Genomic DNA, 16,469 nt, shown 5'->3' on the forward strand with positions numbered 1-16,469 from the left:
ACATTCGTATTTACATATCTCCCTTTCAAACCATCTTTGAACGCTTACTACGGGGCCTTTAAGTCGGAAATCATCGGAAAATAAAATCGGCAGTTCCGGCTACAGCGTGATAAATAAAGTCACAGGGTGACGAATTATTGACCATCTCTAATGTTTTTTTTTATCTATGCTTTACGAAAGTGTTTAAATATTAAACGTCAAAAACATGTCGTATGAGGAGTTCCAGCATCTAGTTATTTTGATATCTGTATTACTTATCTCGATAGAAGTGTTTTCTTACACTTTTTACTCGTAGTTAAACTAATGTTTAATGTTTTAGATTGTAAAAAGTCTCCGGAGTAGCGTATTCATTCCTTTTTTGCAGTTTTGCATGTTGTGTTTAATATCATTCACTCTCAAATTTATAATCAGTATAACTTGTAAAATGTCAAAGAATAATCCGTATTGGTATTGCATTGTACCAAAGTGTAAAAATACAAGTGTTTCTGCGCCGAACAAGCAGTTCATCAGTGTCCCAAGAGATGCGATAATACGCAAAAAATGGTGTGACGCCATGAACAGATGTGATAAGCAAAATGTTATTTTGTCGTGTAAATCTGCCAGATATTGTTGTGAGGATCATTTTGATGTAAGTTGACTAATTCATTTTAAATTATCTGTAAAATGCGAATGATGGGAATTCTATTTGAACATCTGAATGAGGTAGTTGCTAATACAAAAAGTTGTCCATAGATGTAAGTCGCTTAAAAATGAATGCTTATACGATCTCTGAAGTATGAAAGAAAATATTATACCCCTATGCACTTTATTTTATTTTCAGATTCCGAACGATATGGACAATTTTATAAGGCATAAAATCATGAGGCTGGGAAATCGGCAGCTAAAACCAAAGAAGGGAGTTTTACCACATATATTTGAATGTCAAAGTCCATCAACAATTATCAAAGTCTCAGGAGCCAAATGTATTGGCTTGGACATCGTGAGGGATGTATTAAAATCCGAACGCAGAAAGGACGGAAACACCTCTGGTAGAAACGTTAAATGCTTTCAGGTGCCTATTGAATGTAAGTACTGCAGTATCAGGTAAGAGCATAAATAAACCACTCATTAGATCGAGATCATCGGGCTTTTTGTATGAAACTAATTGGTCCTAAAAAAACAATAGATGTGCCAATATATAGACGGTAAAAATCTCCTACTTATTATACCATACAATATTAATAATGCATTCAGAACATTGAAATGGTTTCTCTTCATAGCTAGTAAGTACGTAATTCTTTCAAGATATTTTAATGACGACCTTTCCATTCCAAACATGGGAATGGTTTCTTTCCATAGTGCGCAGAATGTGATAAATTAAATTTAAAAAACGACCGCCACAACGCACGTATGTGACTAGTCTGGTGGTATATGTTCACGAATCTAAATATATAAAAAAAAATCCATAAAAGCTAAAGGAATTTATAAAAAGTATGTAAATTTTATGAACTCGTTTTTAAATATTTGTGTACCCACCCCCTCTCCCCTACCATTGGTCGGTCTCAAAGGATTAGCATAAAAATAACCGGGGCACGGAAAAAAGTTTGGGAAACACCGATCTACTGTATTCTAGGGTCTCACTGAAATAAATCATCATTTTCAGATTGTAGAGGTGCCATAGATTCTCCAGCTTCAAGCAGTTTTACCATAAAGACGGAACCAAGGTCTCAAGAAAGGGACGGAAGTGAAATGCCATACTCGGAAATAGAAATTAACCATTTGGATATCAAGGAAGAATGTTTGGGGTACAATGAAAGAATTTATCCGACGGCAGGTAAGAATTCAATTGTAAAAACTTTGTAATCATCTCTAATCTCTAAATAATATTAAACAAAGTCTCCATCCGCGTCTGTCTGTTTGTGCGCTTAGTTCTTCTCAACTACGCAACGGATTTTAATAGGGTTTTCACTGTCATTTAGAGAATTTCTTCCGAAAGGTTCATATATATAATACATGCATATTATATTATAGAAAGTAGAGAAAAGTCGATGTTTTATAATCAAGTCGTAAAAAATATCTTCGTTGCTTACATTGCTAATGCTGGCTAAACCGTATGAGACACATCAAAATAATGTACTATGGAATTGTACATATTAAAAAGGCCTACAGAAAATTCCGTGATGGTATATGTCTATAATAATAATAATAATACTTGGATGACTAGTATAGCGCCGTTTTTGTGCAAAAACACCTCAAGGGCGGCTATTTCCCAAGAACAACCCCCAGCAACACTGGGTACACGTCAGCTGGTTTTTTTTATAAGATAATTGATTGATACAATTAAAAATAACTCTAATAGGGTTCCATAACAAAATAGACAAAGAAAAAATAAATAAATATAACATACTCTAACCTAATCTAAACTAACCTAACCTTTCCAATTATTTGATCGTTTTCTGTTAGGTATCGCAACCTTAGTTCAACTACGCGGCCAGAGTTAAAATTTTTTGTTTTTGAGATTATTCTGTTTAAATAAAGTTCCGGTTTCACAACACGCCCGATTTCTATTTATTAAACTGAAATGCTTTATATAATGTGTCATTAAAATTTGATGAATAGTTACAATTCTGCAAAACAACCGTACAATATAATTACCGCACATTCTTTTTTCGAATGTAATCAAGGAGTTTAGGCATATTTGGTCGGAATAGCAATATTTTTTTTCCATTTTCATGAACTGTATCGGATTGCTAACATTGCAAAAGCAGCGGTTTAAGAGCAGGGTTCATAAATTTTTTATTTACTTATAATATTTGTAAATGAATTACTATTCTTTGTGATTTTTTTAACTACTGTACTAGGCTAATGCCCGTATTAATATAGTCGTACATAATTCACATTATAATGTAGGAACTAGGAAAATAATATGGTTTGCGTGGAAATTAGTGATTGTCCTACTCTTTATCTATCATTTTATAATCTCTACCTGAGAACCTTCGAAATTTATTCCTTTACAACGTTGCTACCATTAAAAATTAGGTTGACATTTGATCCAGCTTATAATTATTTCGGGGTTGTTATCAAAATATCTCAAAACCCAGCAAAGCTGTACATTTAGGATAGGTTTTTTCATACAATTTGAACAATTCATTCAATTTAAACATTTATTTTCGGGTTCCGTGAAAGTCCTATTCAATTTCTGTTGATTATATAATTATAGGCTAGTTGCCTGACAAAATTGAAGTAATAACAGAACCTGAAAAGTACTTTCACAGAACTTGAAAATTAACTTACAAATTTGAAGAATTGTTCAAATTCTCCGAAACAACCCGTACTACATACCCTTTACGGGGAATTCCATAGTCCCAAGGCTTCGGCCAATTGGGATTCTTGTGCGATATTCAAATAATGAAATATAATTTTATTTTACTCATTCTCTTCTTTCTACAACAGGACTCGTGGACGAAAAGAAAATCGACTCAAGGAATTCGCTCTCGTCTACCCACAAAGATGACGAGGAAAATGTGAAGATTTTGAAACCGTTCCCGTGTACTGACTGCAGTTATTCTTGCTTTTTAAAATCAGTATTAAAGAGGCACATGCTTACTCACTGTGGGGAAAAACCGTTCTCGTGTTCTGACTGCACTTATTCAAGCTATCGAAATTCAGATATGACTACCCACAAACTGAGACATTCCGCAGATAAACAATTTTCGTGTTCGGATTGCGATTATTCATGTTCTCACAAATCAAGTTTGAAATATCACAAGCTGAAACACCGTGGAGAGAAACCATTCTCGTGTTCCGAATGTAATTTTTCTTCTACAAGAAACTCTTCGTTAAAAACCCATCTGCTGACACATCTCAGAGAAAAACCACTTTCGTGTTCCGAATGCGCATATTCTTGCATTCAAAAGTCTCACATGAAGACACACATGCTGACACATCTCGGAGAAAAACCATTCCTGTGTTGCAAATGCAGTTATTCTTCCATAAGAAAGTTTGACCTGGTTGCGCACATATGGACGCACTGTAAAGAAAAACCATTCTCGTGTTCAGAATGCAGTTATTCTTGTTCTCAAAAATCTTACTTAAAGACACACATGCGGACGCACTCTCGTTAAAATAAACCCCATGTTCTGAATGCAGTAATTCTTCTGCACGAAAATTTGTCCTGGTTGCGCGCACATGGGGAAGCACTGTAAATATAAATAAATTCTTACTTAACACACGCGGACACACTCTCGATAAAACTATTCTCATCTTCCGAATATAGTATTATTCCATAAGCACAAATAAAAACCACTCTCATGTTGCGAATGTAATGTTCTTTTTCTCAAGGATCCCATTTAAATACGCACTCTAGTTAAAACCAATCTCAATGCTCCGAATGCAATTATTTTTGTATAAGAATTTTAGAACCTGGCCACATTCATCTCACATGAACGCACAAAGAAAAACCGTTCTCGTGTTCTGAATGCAATAGGATATTCTCGTTCTCACAGTTCTCAATTTCATATGCGGACCCCCTCTAAAAAATACATTCTAAGGTTGCGAATGCATGTGTCTGTGTTTAAAAATCAAATATAAAGATAGCAGCACACACCCAAAATGAATCAGTTTTTACCCTTCCTTACCGGCAATGTCAACAGGAATGTGACAGGACTGTAATTATTTCAATATCTCTGCATTTTATTATCTTCTTTTTTGTAACAAATAGATATAATGATATTCTCACTGGAATCTCCCGTCCTGAGGATTTCATTTACATATTATAAAATTCTTGTAGTATGGATAATATAAAGTATCTATAAATATATTAAATAGTGTATTTTACTAAACACAGAGTTCATATTTTAGGTGATGTTTCAATAATTCGTTAAGGGTACATATAATTCTTAGTCAGCTCTTCATAGATGGCATTAATTTAATTATTTTAGGAAAAATCCCATTTTGTAATGATTTAAAAAATTTTATCTTTGCCGACTTTATGTCCGGGTTAAATCTTCCCCACAGGAAAAACTAAACCCTTAGACACACTTTTCCACAAATGATCATCTAGTCAATCCACATCATGCAAGTGTATTATATAAGCATAATAAATACAAAACAATACAAGAAGAACACGTCAAATCACCAGAGATCAAATGGAAAAATAATTCACCCAGATATTTTCATATCAGAGGGTTCGGCTCGGTAGAACTCCTAACAGGGCCTATAAATCCTACTGATCCCTCAATATAAATATTTAAAAAATCTTTCATAATCTTACATGTATTTAAAATGACTGATTTTTGCATTTTTATATACAAATTCTTTGACAGATCTAATACGCCTAAATTTTGAATGAAAGAGCTAGGTATGACGCCAGTAGCCGAAATAACAAATGGTAATATTTTATTTTTATTATTATTGATTGAATTATTTGCCCGTACATCCGGAATATGATATGAATATATTGTTTTGTCTGTATACAAACTCAATTATTTTAAGAAAGGCATACAAATACAATAAATTATCTGTGATTCAATCCAATATTGTATGCCTTTCTTGAAAGAATAGAGTTTTTATATGGTCAAAACTATTTATTCATATTCATATTATGTATGTAAAGCTTAAGTTTAAGACACATTACGATATACGCATCAATGCTTATTTGGGCGTGGCCTAAATATATATTGAGGGGCCACACTGTGCTATAATATTCCTCTCCCAATGGTAGGAAGGGAGTCAAATCAATTGTGGAACTGCCACGGAATATCATTTCTTTGTATGGGAGCTGACAGTTGCGTGATCACAGCACTCCCTAAATAGATTGTGACAGGAGAGGGGGTGGCAGTATTTTCAAATACCGCCTGACTAGCAGGAGTACGGCATATCATTGTCACCACGCCCATACATGATCCGTCAGGTGTGTATGGGATTGTACAGTAAACGATGTGGTGTTATAAAAAACACTTTGACGCTTAAAGCGTAATGTGTCGGTAACTTTAAGGACATATTTTGTGAGCTACTATTCTGGAATAGCTAGGCATTTAAAAAAAGGCCATCAACTGTCTGTGTACAACAGATCCTAAGATGTATTCGAAAAATTCTCGCCAAACTGAGAACTCCAACCTGGAAAAACTCATTATCACTTGTAAAGTGTTGGTGCAGGAGAAGCAGAAAAAGATTACCGATGTGTTGGAGTGATTGAAGTTATGTCCGCAACGTTGGTGTCCTTGGCTCTCCACGCAGCACAGCACCACGAGGAGTGAAGGAGCCTTATTCATCAGGGAACTTGGAGTAAGGGTTCAGACCCTCAGCAGTGTAGCAACAATTAAAGAAGATAATGTCAAAATTAAATGTGAAAAAAATGGGGAAATAAAAAAACAGTTCTTTGTCATGTTTCAAACATGTTTTTAATTTGTCTTTCAATACATTTTTTAAGTTCGTATAATATAGGTTTGTCTAAATCATATTTATAAATAATAATGTCTTTCACAGTCTTCAATTCTAAATTAATCTTTCTGTTGGGAGGGGGAAGGAGAAGGAAAAAGGGAAGAAGTTAGACAAGTAACATATATATATATATATATATATATATATATATATATATATATATATATACAGGGTGTTGAGGGACGTACTTGACGTACTTATATTATAATAAACAGCCTATGTTGCAGGCGAAGAAATTTAGAAAAATATAAAATTTAAAAAAATCATAACTTTTTATTTCTAACCGATAAGCCACTTGCAATCATTTTTATACACTGACTTGAAATGAATATATTTGGGGATACTTTGTGAGGGAGGGAGCGAGGCGTGAACATGGGCTTTGAAGAGACCCATGTTGGAGGACGGAAGAAACACAGAGTCAAATGTCAACCATGTACAAAGCTGGACGTGCGTTTGACGTGTTTCTTGACTATGTACCAGTGCCGAAGGGATCAATGACGCTAGTTCCTCGGAGCACCTTCCATTGCAAAACCGGTTTACCAGCAATCCCACCTGACGCCCAAGCCCTTAAGATTGCAATCCATTTGTTACGATAGGAAAATTTATCAAACGGACTGTCCGTTTCTGCAGACAGTTTTTTTTCTGGTGCAAGTATTACATAAAACTAAAACATGGACAAGAAATTTGATCTGGGCGTGTTTCAAATCGGGCCTTAAATATCCAATACAAAACTGTGGTTCATCATCATGGATTGACGATGTAAAGTGCCGGCCAAGTGTTAGAGAAACAGAGGGCTAGAAACAAACAGTATTAAGTCACTGGCCACATTGGTTTCCATTCAAATCTAAATGGAAGACATTTCTAGTGTGTGTTACGTATCTATTCAGTGAAAAAACAAAATATAAAAGAATTGAGCTTTAATTGGGTGACCATTAAAGATGAACTAAATTATTGAAGATTTTTTGGGTTCGTTTTCATAGGCGATTGGTTTTCTTTGGACTCTACTACGGCTATCAACTCCTGCCTGGACTTCTTGCTATCGCATGCACAGTTAACCAATGCGATCAAATGTTTGTTCGAATATTCCGTGTGCGCCTTTATAAACTCCTCCAGATCGGGCTTCGTCAGGTAATAAGCTTTCACGTATGTATCCACGTACTCCTGATGCGGTACGGGTTTGATTCCGGATATCTTCGTCAGCTTGGAAAGAAGCTGCGTGTAATCCAGCTGCATTAAGCCGCGTCCGCTGTCCGAACACTTTGACACATTTGAGAAGCCTTCAACGAGGGTGTGAATTACAAACTTAGCTACTGCAGACCATAGAATCATATGCACGTCGTTTGATATCTTGACCGTGTGCGCCACTTGGTCTAAACGCATTGAGAAGACTTGTAAATCGCGCACAATGTGATCCACGTACTGACTGTGCTGCGACATTACATTTCTCACTTCCCAGTTGACTTGTGACATCGAAACCAGCACCGTGCGCACGTTGAATGATTGCGAAGCTACGCACATGAATATTGGTATCCTCAAATCTGCTGCGGCCGATACCGTCTGTTCGTAGAACGTTTGCAAAATGATTCTCTGATGCGGCGACACCAGACTCTCTAAGTACGGCTGTAAAATTTCAAATTGTTTCGACAGAAATAACAAGCTCTCAATTGCCACAATTCTTTCCGAGAGACCGTATAAGTTCTCGGGATTGTCTAAGCTTATAGTTTGGGACGATGTTGGTTTGATCGTTTTTTGGTATCTCCCGGCTTCTTCGATGGAATCTGCGGCGACATCTTGGGATTCCGAAGATATGAGATTGTTCCCTATTCTTTTTAGCATCGAATTCAACTTCTGCGAATAGAGCGTCGAAGACGACACCTTCAAATCGGAAGCAAAGAAGAAATGTACGGAGTATAAATAGTAGTCGAACATTTGGCTCATGAGCATTATTACTTCGAAGGAGATCGGACGTAGGAATCTACACATTTGTAAGTATTGGCCGCAGTCTCGTAAAACAGATAGAGTCGTGTTTGTAACAATGACAGGATCCGACTGTTTCTTGGAAGGCAGCTTGCCAGTGGATTGATTGGTGACCGCCGTCGGACTCTCGTCGATGAAATCTCTTGTAAGTTCTTCCGGTTCTTCTTCATCGGATGCCTCAGTTTGGCTGTCAGATTCATCGAGGTCCAGATCGGGGATTTCTTCTTGCATGGCATTCTCCGATCGGAAGATGTGGAACGGGGTGTGTCGGTGATAACTGGCGAAGAATTTGCCGACATACATACTGTCGTCTTGCGAATGAATCGAGGAACTGGCGTCAGAAGTCACAGTTTTCGTGGACATTGACGTGTATCTCTGTTTAGGAGTACTACTGGCCTCAGTACAAGCTTTGATGTGCCTCTTAATCCTGTCAAACTCTTGCAGCTGCAGTACGTTAAAGCTAGCTTTGACGGGGCAAATCTCCCATCCCTCGTTCTCGAGAAAGATCCTCAAAACTTCCATCCGTCCGGCATGGTAACTCTTCAAGTACGTCAAGCTGTGGCTCTTGATAAAGGTTTGAAGACTATCGGACGTGTCTCCGCAGAATTCCTCAGCCACTTCGATCAGCCTCTTCAGGATGCCGAGGACCTGGACAAACTTCTCAAAGGGATACTGGGGCAGGCCGGATTGAATGAGGAATGTGGACACTTTGGATTGCACGTCGTGCCATATCCGGGTCAGGCCATTCTTCAACTTCTGTCGGACATATTCCTTGTTGACGTTGGCCTCGAACTCGGACGCAGAACCGTTGATCTGCAAGCTTTCCGTCGCATCTTGTCTGGCGTGCCACTCGACGACGCAATGGTAACTTAACATCACGGCCCAGAGGCGATCGCACAGATCCAAAAGACAGACAACAACGCTCGTTTCCCTCACATTAGAGCACAGATCTTTCAAATTCACGTGATCATGAGATCCTGGTTCCGCAGGTTCGCGTTGATGTGACTTGAGCGCTTCCAAAGCGGATATATTAATGGCGGAAGCGAAATGCATGTGGAGTTGATCCATCGCTACCTGCGTCTTATCGAGCAATGAATAAGCCCTCTGCAACTTTGTAAAAGTCTCAGCATCGAACTTATAGCAAACGCTGGCCAGCACTCCATCCAATTGCTCTTCGGCGAGGTTCAAAGTGTCCTGCAAGCGTTGGGTGAGCGCCACGACGCACTTGAAATGCCGGTGATCGGCAGCCGCCTTCTGTCCCTCGAGGACGAGCGTGATAGCGGCATCGTATTCCCTGTTTCTGACGAGCGTTTGCACCTGTTCCTCGGCTTGCCGCAAATGGCTGATGAGATTGAGCGAACGCAGCAGACCCTGAACAATTTGGCGCTTGCGGAAATTTGCCAAAATACCAAAAGTGCTGGTTGTTAGATTTGTTTTGGCCGATTTGAGTTTTTGTCGACCGAGGCGGCAGGTTGTGATGGTGTTGTTAAGGTCTTGCTGGACGGTGGTTATCTCCTTGAATTCCCGGTCGCACTGATCGCGTTTTTGGGATATGAGATGGAGTGCCTTGTTGGAGACGACCTGTTGCTGGCGCTTTAGTCGTACAAACATCTCCTCGATGGCGGTGCAGTCGGAAGGGGCCCGTTCCAGGACGTAGCGGCCGGGATCCACTTCTTGGCCGGAGGAGAAGAAGACCTGCTCAATCTCCTTGAAGACCTCCAGGTCGGCGGAGCTGTTCTCTCCCACCATCGTGCGGCTGTTAATGGTCACAATGCCACTCATTCTCATGGTATGTTCTTCACTTTCTTATTCTAGAACAAAATCATATAAATGTATTAAAAATTATGATTGATTTATTTTTTTAATATACCTACTGAAAATTAAACAATAGTAAGGTTCGCCTGGAGAGTAAGAGGAAACACGGGCACCGAGAAATTTGAATAATTTATTTATTATTCATTAACGACCTATCGGGCTTTTACAAAGGTCCTATCATTTATTTCTTTCGTAAAAGGATTCCCTTCCCTTGCCTACCCTACAACCGGGTGGCGATATAGTTCCTCTGTTTTTACATTGTGCAGACAGGGGCGCCCTTGTGAGGTATTACACCAAATGAAAATGGAGCAGGATAAGCAACGGGAATTTCTTTTTGTAGCTGGCCCTACAGAACTGCCCCTTAAGTTCATTGTTAGCGCTTATTCCGATCAGTTCTTCTTGTCATATGATATCCGATTCTTCAACATTCCATTTTCACAGTCAAAATGTCCTCAAACTTAGTTTTGAAGTTTGTGTGAAGTACATCTAAATGTTGAACATAATTGTTATTACCCTGGATTACATTAATTACCTTACATCTAATTGTTATTACCCTGGACGTTTTTCAAAAACAAGTTGGGGAACTAGTAAAATTCGCGGCTTCCAATGTGCAATGTTTTGCTTGAACATATTAATTCTGACGAGAAAAGGAACGTAGACTCTATTTATATACCTTAATTAACAACTTTACGATAAGTAAACATACAAATATCAAATAAGTAATTTCTCAGTCTATTATATTTGTGTTAGGTGTATTGTGTCATTTACGTAACTCCTAAATGTTGAGTTGAGGTAAATGGGGGTCGGCTCGTATGGACCCCCATTTGAATCTCGTGGACCCCAAATTTTTTTCTCGCTGAAATAGACCCCCAGCAAGCTGATATCGACCCCTGGGGGTCCATATAGACCACTTTGGGAACCTCTGCTCTAGAACATACTTCCTAAATACACAAACTCATCCACCTGCTCCCAGTATTCCTCATTCACAACTATATTGCACACTAGATAAGCCAAATCTACCCTAAACGAAGACAGAATTTCATAAGAGCTAAAAGGCTGCATCTTCTTGCCTTATGTTCACAATCTGACAGACAGAATTGCCAAGATACTGACAAAAGTTTGACGTTGACATGGCGTCGTTTGGCGGTCCATTAGTCAGTTAGTCAGCACCCTTGAGGTGATTTCAGATTCCCTCAAAACACTGGGAGGGGGTAACAGCGAGATTGACAGCAACAGGTCTGTAATATATTTATTTTTTATATACCTTACAAATAAATTATTTTCCTGTTTTCAGTGTTACTGGTTTGCAACAAACATGAATAATTGTATGCATATACGAATGTACAATGTACATACTTACTTTATATAAGAAGATTTGCTTTATTTTTAGTTATGCTATTATCAATTCTTACATAGCCTTACGTCTCGTTTATTGCAACTGCATTTATGCCAGCCTTCTAAAATATCAAATTGACAAACTTCAATCAGTGTTTAATGCAGCAGCACGGCTCATAACCGTATATAACACCTTCGTAACCTTCACTGGCTCAAGTGCCCTGAAAGAATCCAGTACAAACTGTGCTGGATGGTGTTTAAATCCATCAATGAAATGGCCCCACCCTACATCTCTGAACTATGCGTCCCGGAAAACACTGGTCTGAGGCAGTCAACTCTTAGATCAGCAACATCAGCAGCTGTAGGCAGACTGATGGAACCTATGCGCAAGCCAAATACTAAGTTTGGTGATCGCGCTTTCGGAGTATCTGGGCCGAAGGCTTGGAATAAACTCCCTCCGGAACTAAGATCCATAACAAGTCCAACAGAATTCAGGTCTAAACTAAAAAACTTACCTTTTTAAGCTGTCATACCCTTAAATTAAATATAACATTCCTGAAAGAAAGTCCAGTTATATCCAATTATGTCCTAAATCCTGTATCTAAATTTCGCTATTAAACAATTAGTTAATGTTAATTAAGTGTTAATCTTAAGTGACCTACCAGGTAAGTATGGTACTGTATATTATCTCCATATATAGTTAGTAATAACATAGAGCATTGTAGAAGTGTATTATATATTTGTAGAGCCCCTTTGAGGTGATTTTGCACAAAAACGGAGCTATACAAATCATCCAAATATTATTATCTTTGTATCCTGTTATACTTATACACATAAAATGTCAATTTTCCTTGTAAAAGCCCAATAAGACGTTACTGAATAATAAATAAAACAGAATTGTTCTAAAACAACAATAATGAACCCTGGTGATGGTCAGTTCTACCAAGTTAGACATGGAGGTATAGTTACTGCGTATGAAGAGAAGTTAACCCAACTTCTCTGTGTACTTGGCTTGACACTCCAGTGTAGGCACGCCTGTGACTACTAAATTTGACATACAAGTACATGGCCAATTATAGAGCTTGATTTGGTGCTTCCAAATAGTAAAAAAAAACGGCAGATTATAGTGGTTGTCGGATAAATGTGCAGCATATTATAGTAGTTGTCGGATAAATGTGCGGCAGATTATAGTAGTTGTCGGATAAATGTGCGGCAGATTATAATAGTTGTCGGATAAAAGTGCAGCAGATTATAGTAATTGTCGGATAAATGTGCAGCAGATTATAGTAGTTGTCGGATAAATGTGCAGCAGATTATACTAGTTGTCGGATAAATGTGCGGCAGATTATACTAGTTGTCGGATAAATGTGCGGCAGATTATAGTAGTTGTCGGATAAATGTGCGGCAGATTTCTGAGAAAGTACTGTGAGTAGCTTGGATGCAAACCACTATCTATTACTAGTGGACCCAGAAATGCTTCGCTATTGCTAATGTCTTTCCCGGGCGTCTCCGACTTCTTCCAACATTCACTACTGTATACCACAATGTTACTGTTAAAAAAACTAATTTAAATGGACTCCGTATGAGTTATGTACTATATGTAGGCTGAATTTTTATATATTAAGAAGATTATCTAATTCATTACGATGGCTGTACTGATAAAAAAATATTAAATAAACAAATAAATCTCAGATTGATATATTTTGAATTACTGCGGGATTGCAAATTGCTTCAACATGAGATAAGATAATATGTACTTATTGCATGTTCGTTTGTTAATCTTAAATCTCCAAAACTTCTTCACCGATTGCTTTCAAATTTTGACACAACGTTACATTTGAATACGCGTGTATTTTTATATACATATATTATATAGATGTCACCTGTAGTCCTGTAGAGCGGATGGACAGAGAAAGAAGTGATATGAGAATAAAATACAAGATAAAAGTGAATGATAGAGAAGTCAGGGATGGTGAACCAATTAATCAAGTCAGAATAACAGAACAGTATTATGAATGTGATAATGAAAGGAGAATGTGCTGAGACAGAATTGTGTGGCGATCTATCCTCTCTGCCTACCCCTACAAGACCCATGATTCAGAACCAAAACGTTGCTTTAACGACTTTCGCCATGTTTAGTGACCACATCTAAATAGCCAGGTATTTCTCGTAGTATTCCCCAATCTTTTGTGGTAATTAACATTAAAAAAATATTCAAAGATGGTATTTTTTTTCATAGGTGGCCCTGAGGAAAATAATTTCCAATGTCATTTTTTGGATGCTTTGTGGAGGGTCTTTTTGTGGAAAGGAAGGAGGTCTTGACGATACTCGTGTTGTAGGAGGGAGGAAACACAGAGGTCGGCAAATCGTTCCACATTAGAGATGTTGAACTCAAGAACGATTTGTAAAAATTACAAGTTCTAATAAAACAAATGTGAACCGTGTAAAAATATTGGCGTGTTTCGCGGCTGTGCCGGTGCCGAAAAAATGAACAATGCTAGTTCTTCGGAGCATCTTCAATTAAAATACCAGTAGAACAAGGATAGCTACTGTAGTGTGGCAATGAGGCGTCCTACCCACTGTGTGGGCAATAACATATTGTACCGCCAGTTCTAGAATAAACTCCTTTGCAAGCTGATGTGCCTTTCAATTATACCTTCATACATTACAGCTACCTGACGCCTGTGCTCTGAAGATTGCAATCCGTCAGTTAAGATAGGAGACCGCCCGTTTCTGCACAGAGTCAAGGGTTTTTTCAGGTATTTTGGGGCTCCAGACGAGAGGTGGCTGACAAATGCAACAGTGGGGCGCACTTGCGTTTTGTACAGGGTCAGCAGTTGTGTACTATTAAAGTATCTGCGGTCCCTGTACAATACGCCCAGCTTCCAAGATGCTAACTTGACTCTGGTTTCGATGGAGACCCGGTGCCTTAGCTGGTCACTTAGAGTTACACACAGCATATCAAGCAACAGAAGGCATGTTGGGAAGTTTGTTCCGTTATCTAAACACAGAATGACAGAATCAATAAATTTGTGTGGTTTACAAGACTACCGCACAAGAATTTCAATAGCGCGCAGCCAGTGACACTATGTCATCCCCGATTGGGGTATGTTGTGAGTTTTATGAGAGCGGTGCAAATGAAGGAAATGGGCAAGAGGAAGGATTGGTAGTACCTGGCTGTTCAAATCTGGCCACCAAACACGTTGGATAAAGAATGGTTATCTATCACAAATCACAATTAACGTCAAAGGAAGAGTTTTACCTTCAAAACATCGGCTGTCACATCTGTCACGTAATGAAAACGTTGTGCATTATTTAGAAACTAGTATTTAATTATAACACGCCGACAACACTCTCAAATAAATACAAAATTAACAAAAACCCATTCTTCAATTGCGTTTTTCATATTTTGATCCACAATTAAATGCCATTTTTTGCTTATTTACAAACTACGCGACAACGGAACTGACAGATTCGCGATAAAAATGGCGGCCACAATGCTGCAATGCATGAAAAAAAATTCCCTTAGATACGGGAGACAATTTCCCCATAAATTCTCTGGATTCCTCAAACTTTGTTGTCGGCTAACTAACCGCCACCTCAGAAACGCACCCCCGAAGGGGTAGGTAGGGAGGATGGACTGTCGCACAACTCTGACTGGGCGTCTAGGCATACACTTCATGCTTTATTAATATTCAAGCTTTGTCTCGTACAAATTACTTTATTTTACTGATTCCTCAGAAGTCCCTGACTTCTTTCATCATTTGCTGTCGCGTCATTTATCTTCTATCTAACTAACTAACTAACAGGGGTAGGCAGGGAGGACGGACCGCCAAACAACTCGGTCTTGGCACACACTCCTTGCCTCATTCACATTTATTCATCGTCTCATACATACTCTTCTATTATTTTGACTTTTGACATGGTCCGACTCAAGCATCTGATTCGTCTTCCTCGGGCATCCCCGACTTCTGCTACCATTCGAATTTGCGTCATATATCCTCCTTACACTCCTTTATTTGCTCATTCGCTCTACGTGCCGAAACCATCTAAGCGTTCCTTTTTTTATCATTACGCTTACATCAGGGATCTCATTTCAACATTAAATAAATAAAAATGTTAATGTTTGTTTATTCGAAATCTTAATCACTGTCTGTGCAGGTAGAGAAACAATAGCGCTATTTGCTTTTACGTCCAACAGATGGCTCTATTTAAAATAACGTTGCATTCTTTGCATAGATGTCACCTGTGACAGGTAAAAACAGCGCCATCTGTTGAACGTAATACCGAAAAGTTTCTCTATCTGCACAGACAGACTGAGCCACAGCAAGGCGTGGCGGGGTACAGCAAGTAATATTTTTTTAAATATATTCTCTTTTCACTCCTTTCTTCGTTCATTCGATCAACATGTCCATTTGCTTTGGAGCGTCCCTTGGTCAAGGGGAAAATTAAATTTCAATACACAAACAAACTGGTTGTTAGGGAAAAATAAATACAGGATAAATACGAGGGTTTAGGATCACAGGGGCAAAACGCAAATAAATATTGGAATCTCATATGCCCAACTGATAACCTAACCTAACCCAACGGTGTCTTTTAAACGGCTGTATGTACAATTTAGAGCTTCGTTTCACTAATAAATATGCTTATGGCATTACCGAAACCAAGCTTAACTCAAAACACCATTTTTGTAGTAAAGCCCCTGTGATCCTAAGCCCCCGAATATCACCCTTATATTAGCCAACCTCCGATAAGAAAGGGTACTAGAAGAAGAAAAATTATTCGACAACATTTTTTCCCCAGATCTATGGAAATATCTTCTCTCACCCAACACTACTTGACTGTGGCTTGCCAACATAGAAAAAAAATCACACAATATCAAACTATGAAAAGAAAAATATGGCAGTGAAAATACACTTCGC

At 38.3% G+C, this 16,469-nt stretch overlaps 2 protein-coding genes across 2 annotated transcripts; one reads left to right on the forward strand and one right to left on the reverse strand.

Annotated features, from left to right (window-relative positions):
• The first annotated feature begins 506 nt into the window (after positions 1–506).
• On the forward strand, positions 507–6,236 carry LOC149414167 (uncharacterized). The gene is made up of 5 exons (XM_089644114.1): positions 507–628; positions 821–1,064; positions 1,643–1,813; positions 3,433–3,960; positions 6,136–6,236. The coding sequence occupies exons 1-5, from the start codon at positions 554–556 to the stop codon at positions 6,234–6,236; spliced, it is 1,119 nt and encodes a 372-aa protein (XP_089500240.1). The 5' UTR covers positions 507–553.
• A 321-nt stretch (positions 6,237–6,557) lies between these two features.
• Vps50 (vacuolar protein sorting 50) lies at positions 6,558–15,027 on the reverse strand. The gene is made up of 2 exons (XM_089644344.1): positions 14,810–15,027; positions 6,558–10,208 (listed from the first exon to the last, which is right to left on the reverse strand). The coding sequence occupies exon 2, from the start codon at positions 10,183–10,185 to the stop codon at positions 7,369–7,371; it is 2,817 nt and encodes a 938-aa protein (XP_089500470.1). The 5' UTR covers positions 10,186–10,208; positions 14,810–15,027; the 3' UTR covers positions 6,558–7,368.
• Positions 15,028–16,469: the final 1,442 nt, after the last annotated feature.

This window comes from Hesperophylax consimilis, chromosome 20 (genome assembly GCF_061612785.1).
Source record: "Hesperophylax consimilis isolate HC1 chromosome 20, BYU_Hcon_1.0, whole genome shotgun sequence".
Taxonomy (NCBI): Eukaryota; Metazoa; Arthropoda; class Insecta; order Trichoptera; family Limnephilidae; genus Hesperophylax; species Hesperophylax consimilis.

Excerpts from the sequence above, each read along its gene's own strand:
- LOC149414167 (XM_089644114.1), top strand. The coding sequence starts at position 554 with ATGAACAGATGTGATAAGCAAAATGTTATTTTGTCGTGTAAATCTGCC. Across the intron at positions 1,065-1,642 it reads CTTTCAGGTGCCTATTGAAT|ATTGTAGAGGTGCCATAGAT; the intron begins GTAAGTACTGCA and ends CATCATTTTCAG. Across the intron at positions 3,961-6,135 it reads ATTCCTGTGTTGCAAATGCA|GAGAAGCAGAAAAAGATTAC; the intron begins GTTATTCTTCCA and ends GTGTTGGTGCAG.
- Vps50 (XM_089644344.1), bottom strand. The coding sequence starts at position 10,185 with ATGAGAATGAGTGGCATTGTGACCATTAACAGCCGCACGATGGTGGGA.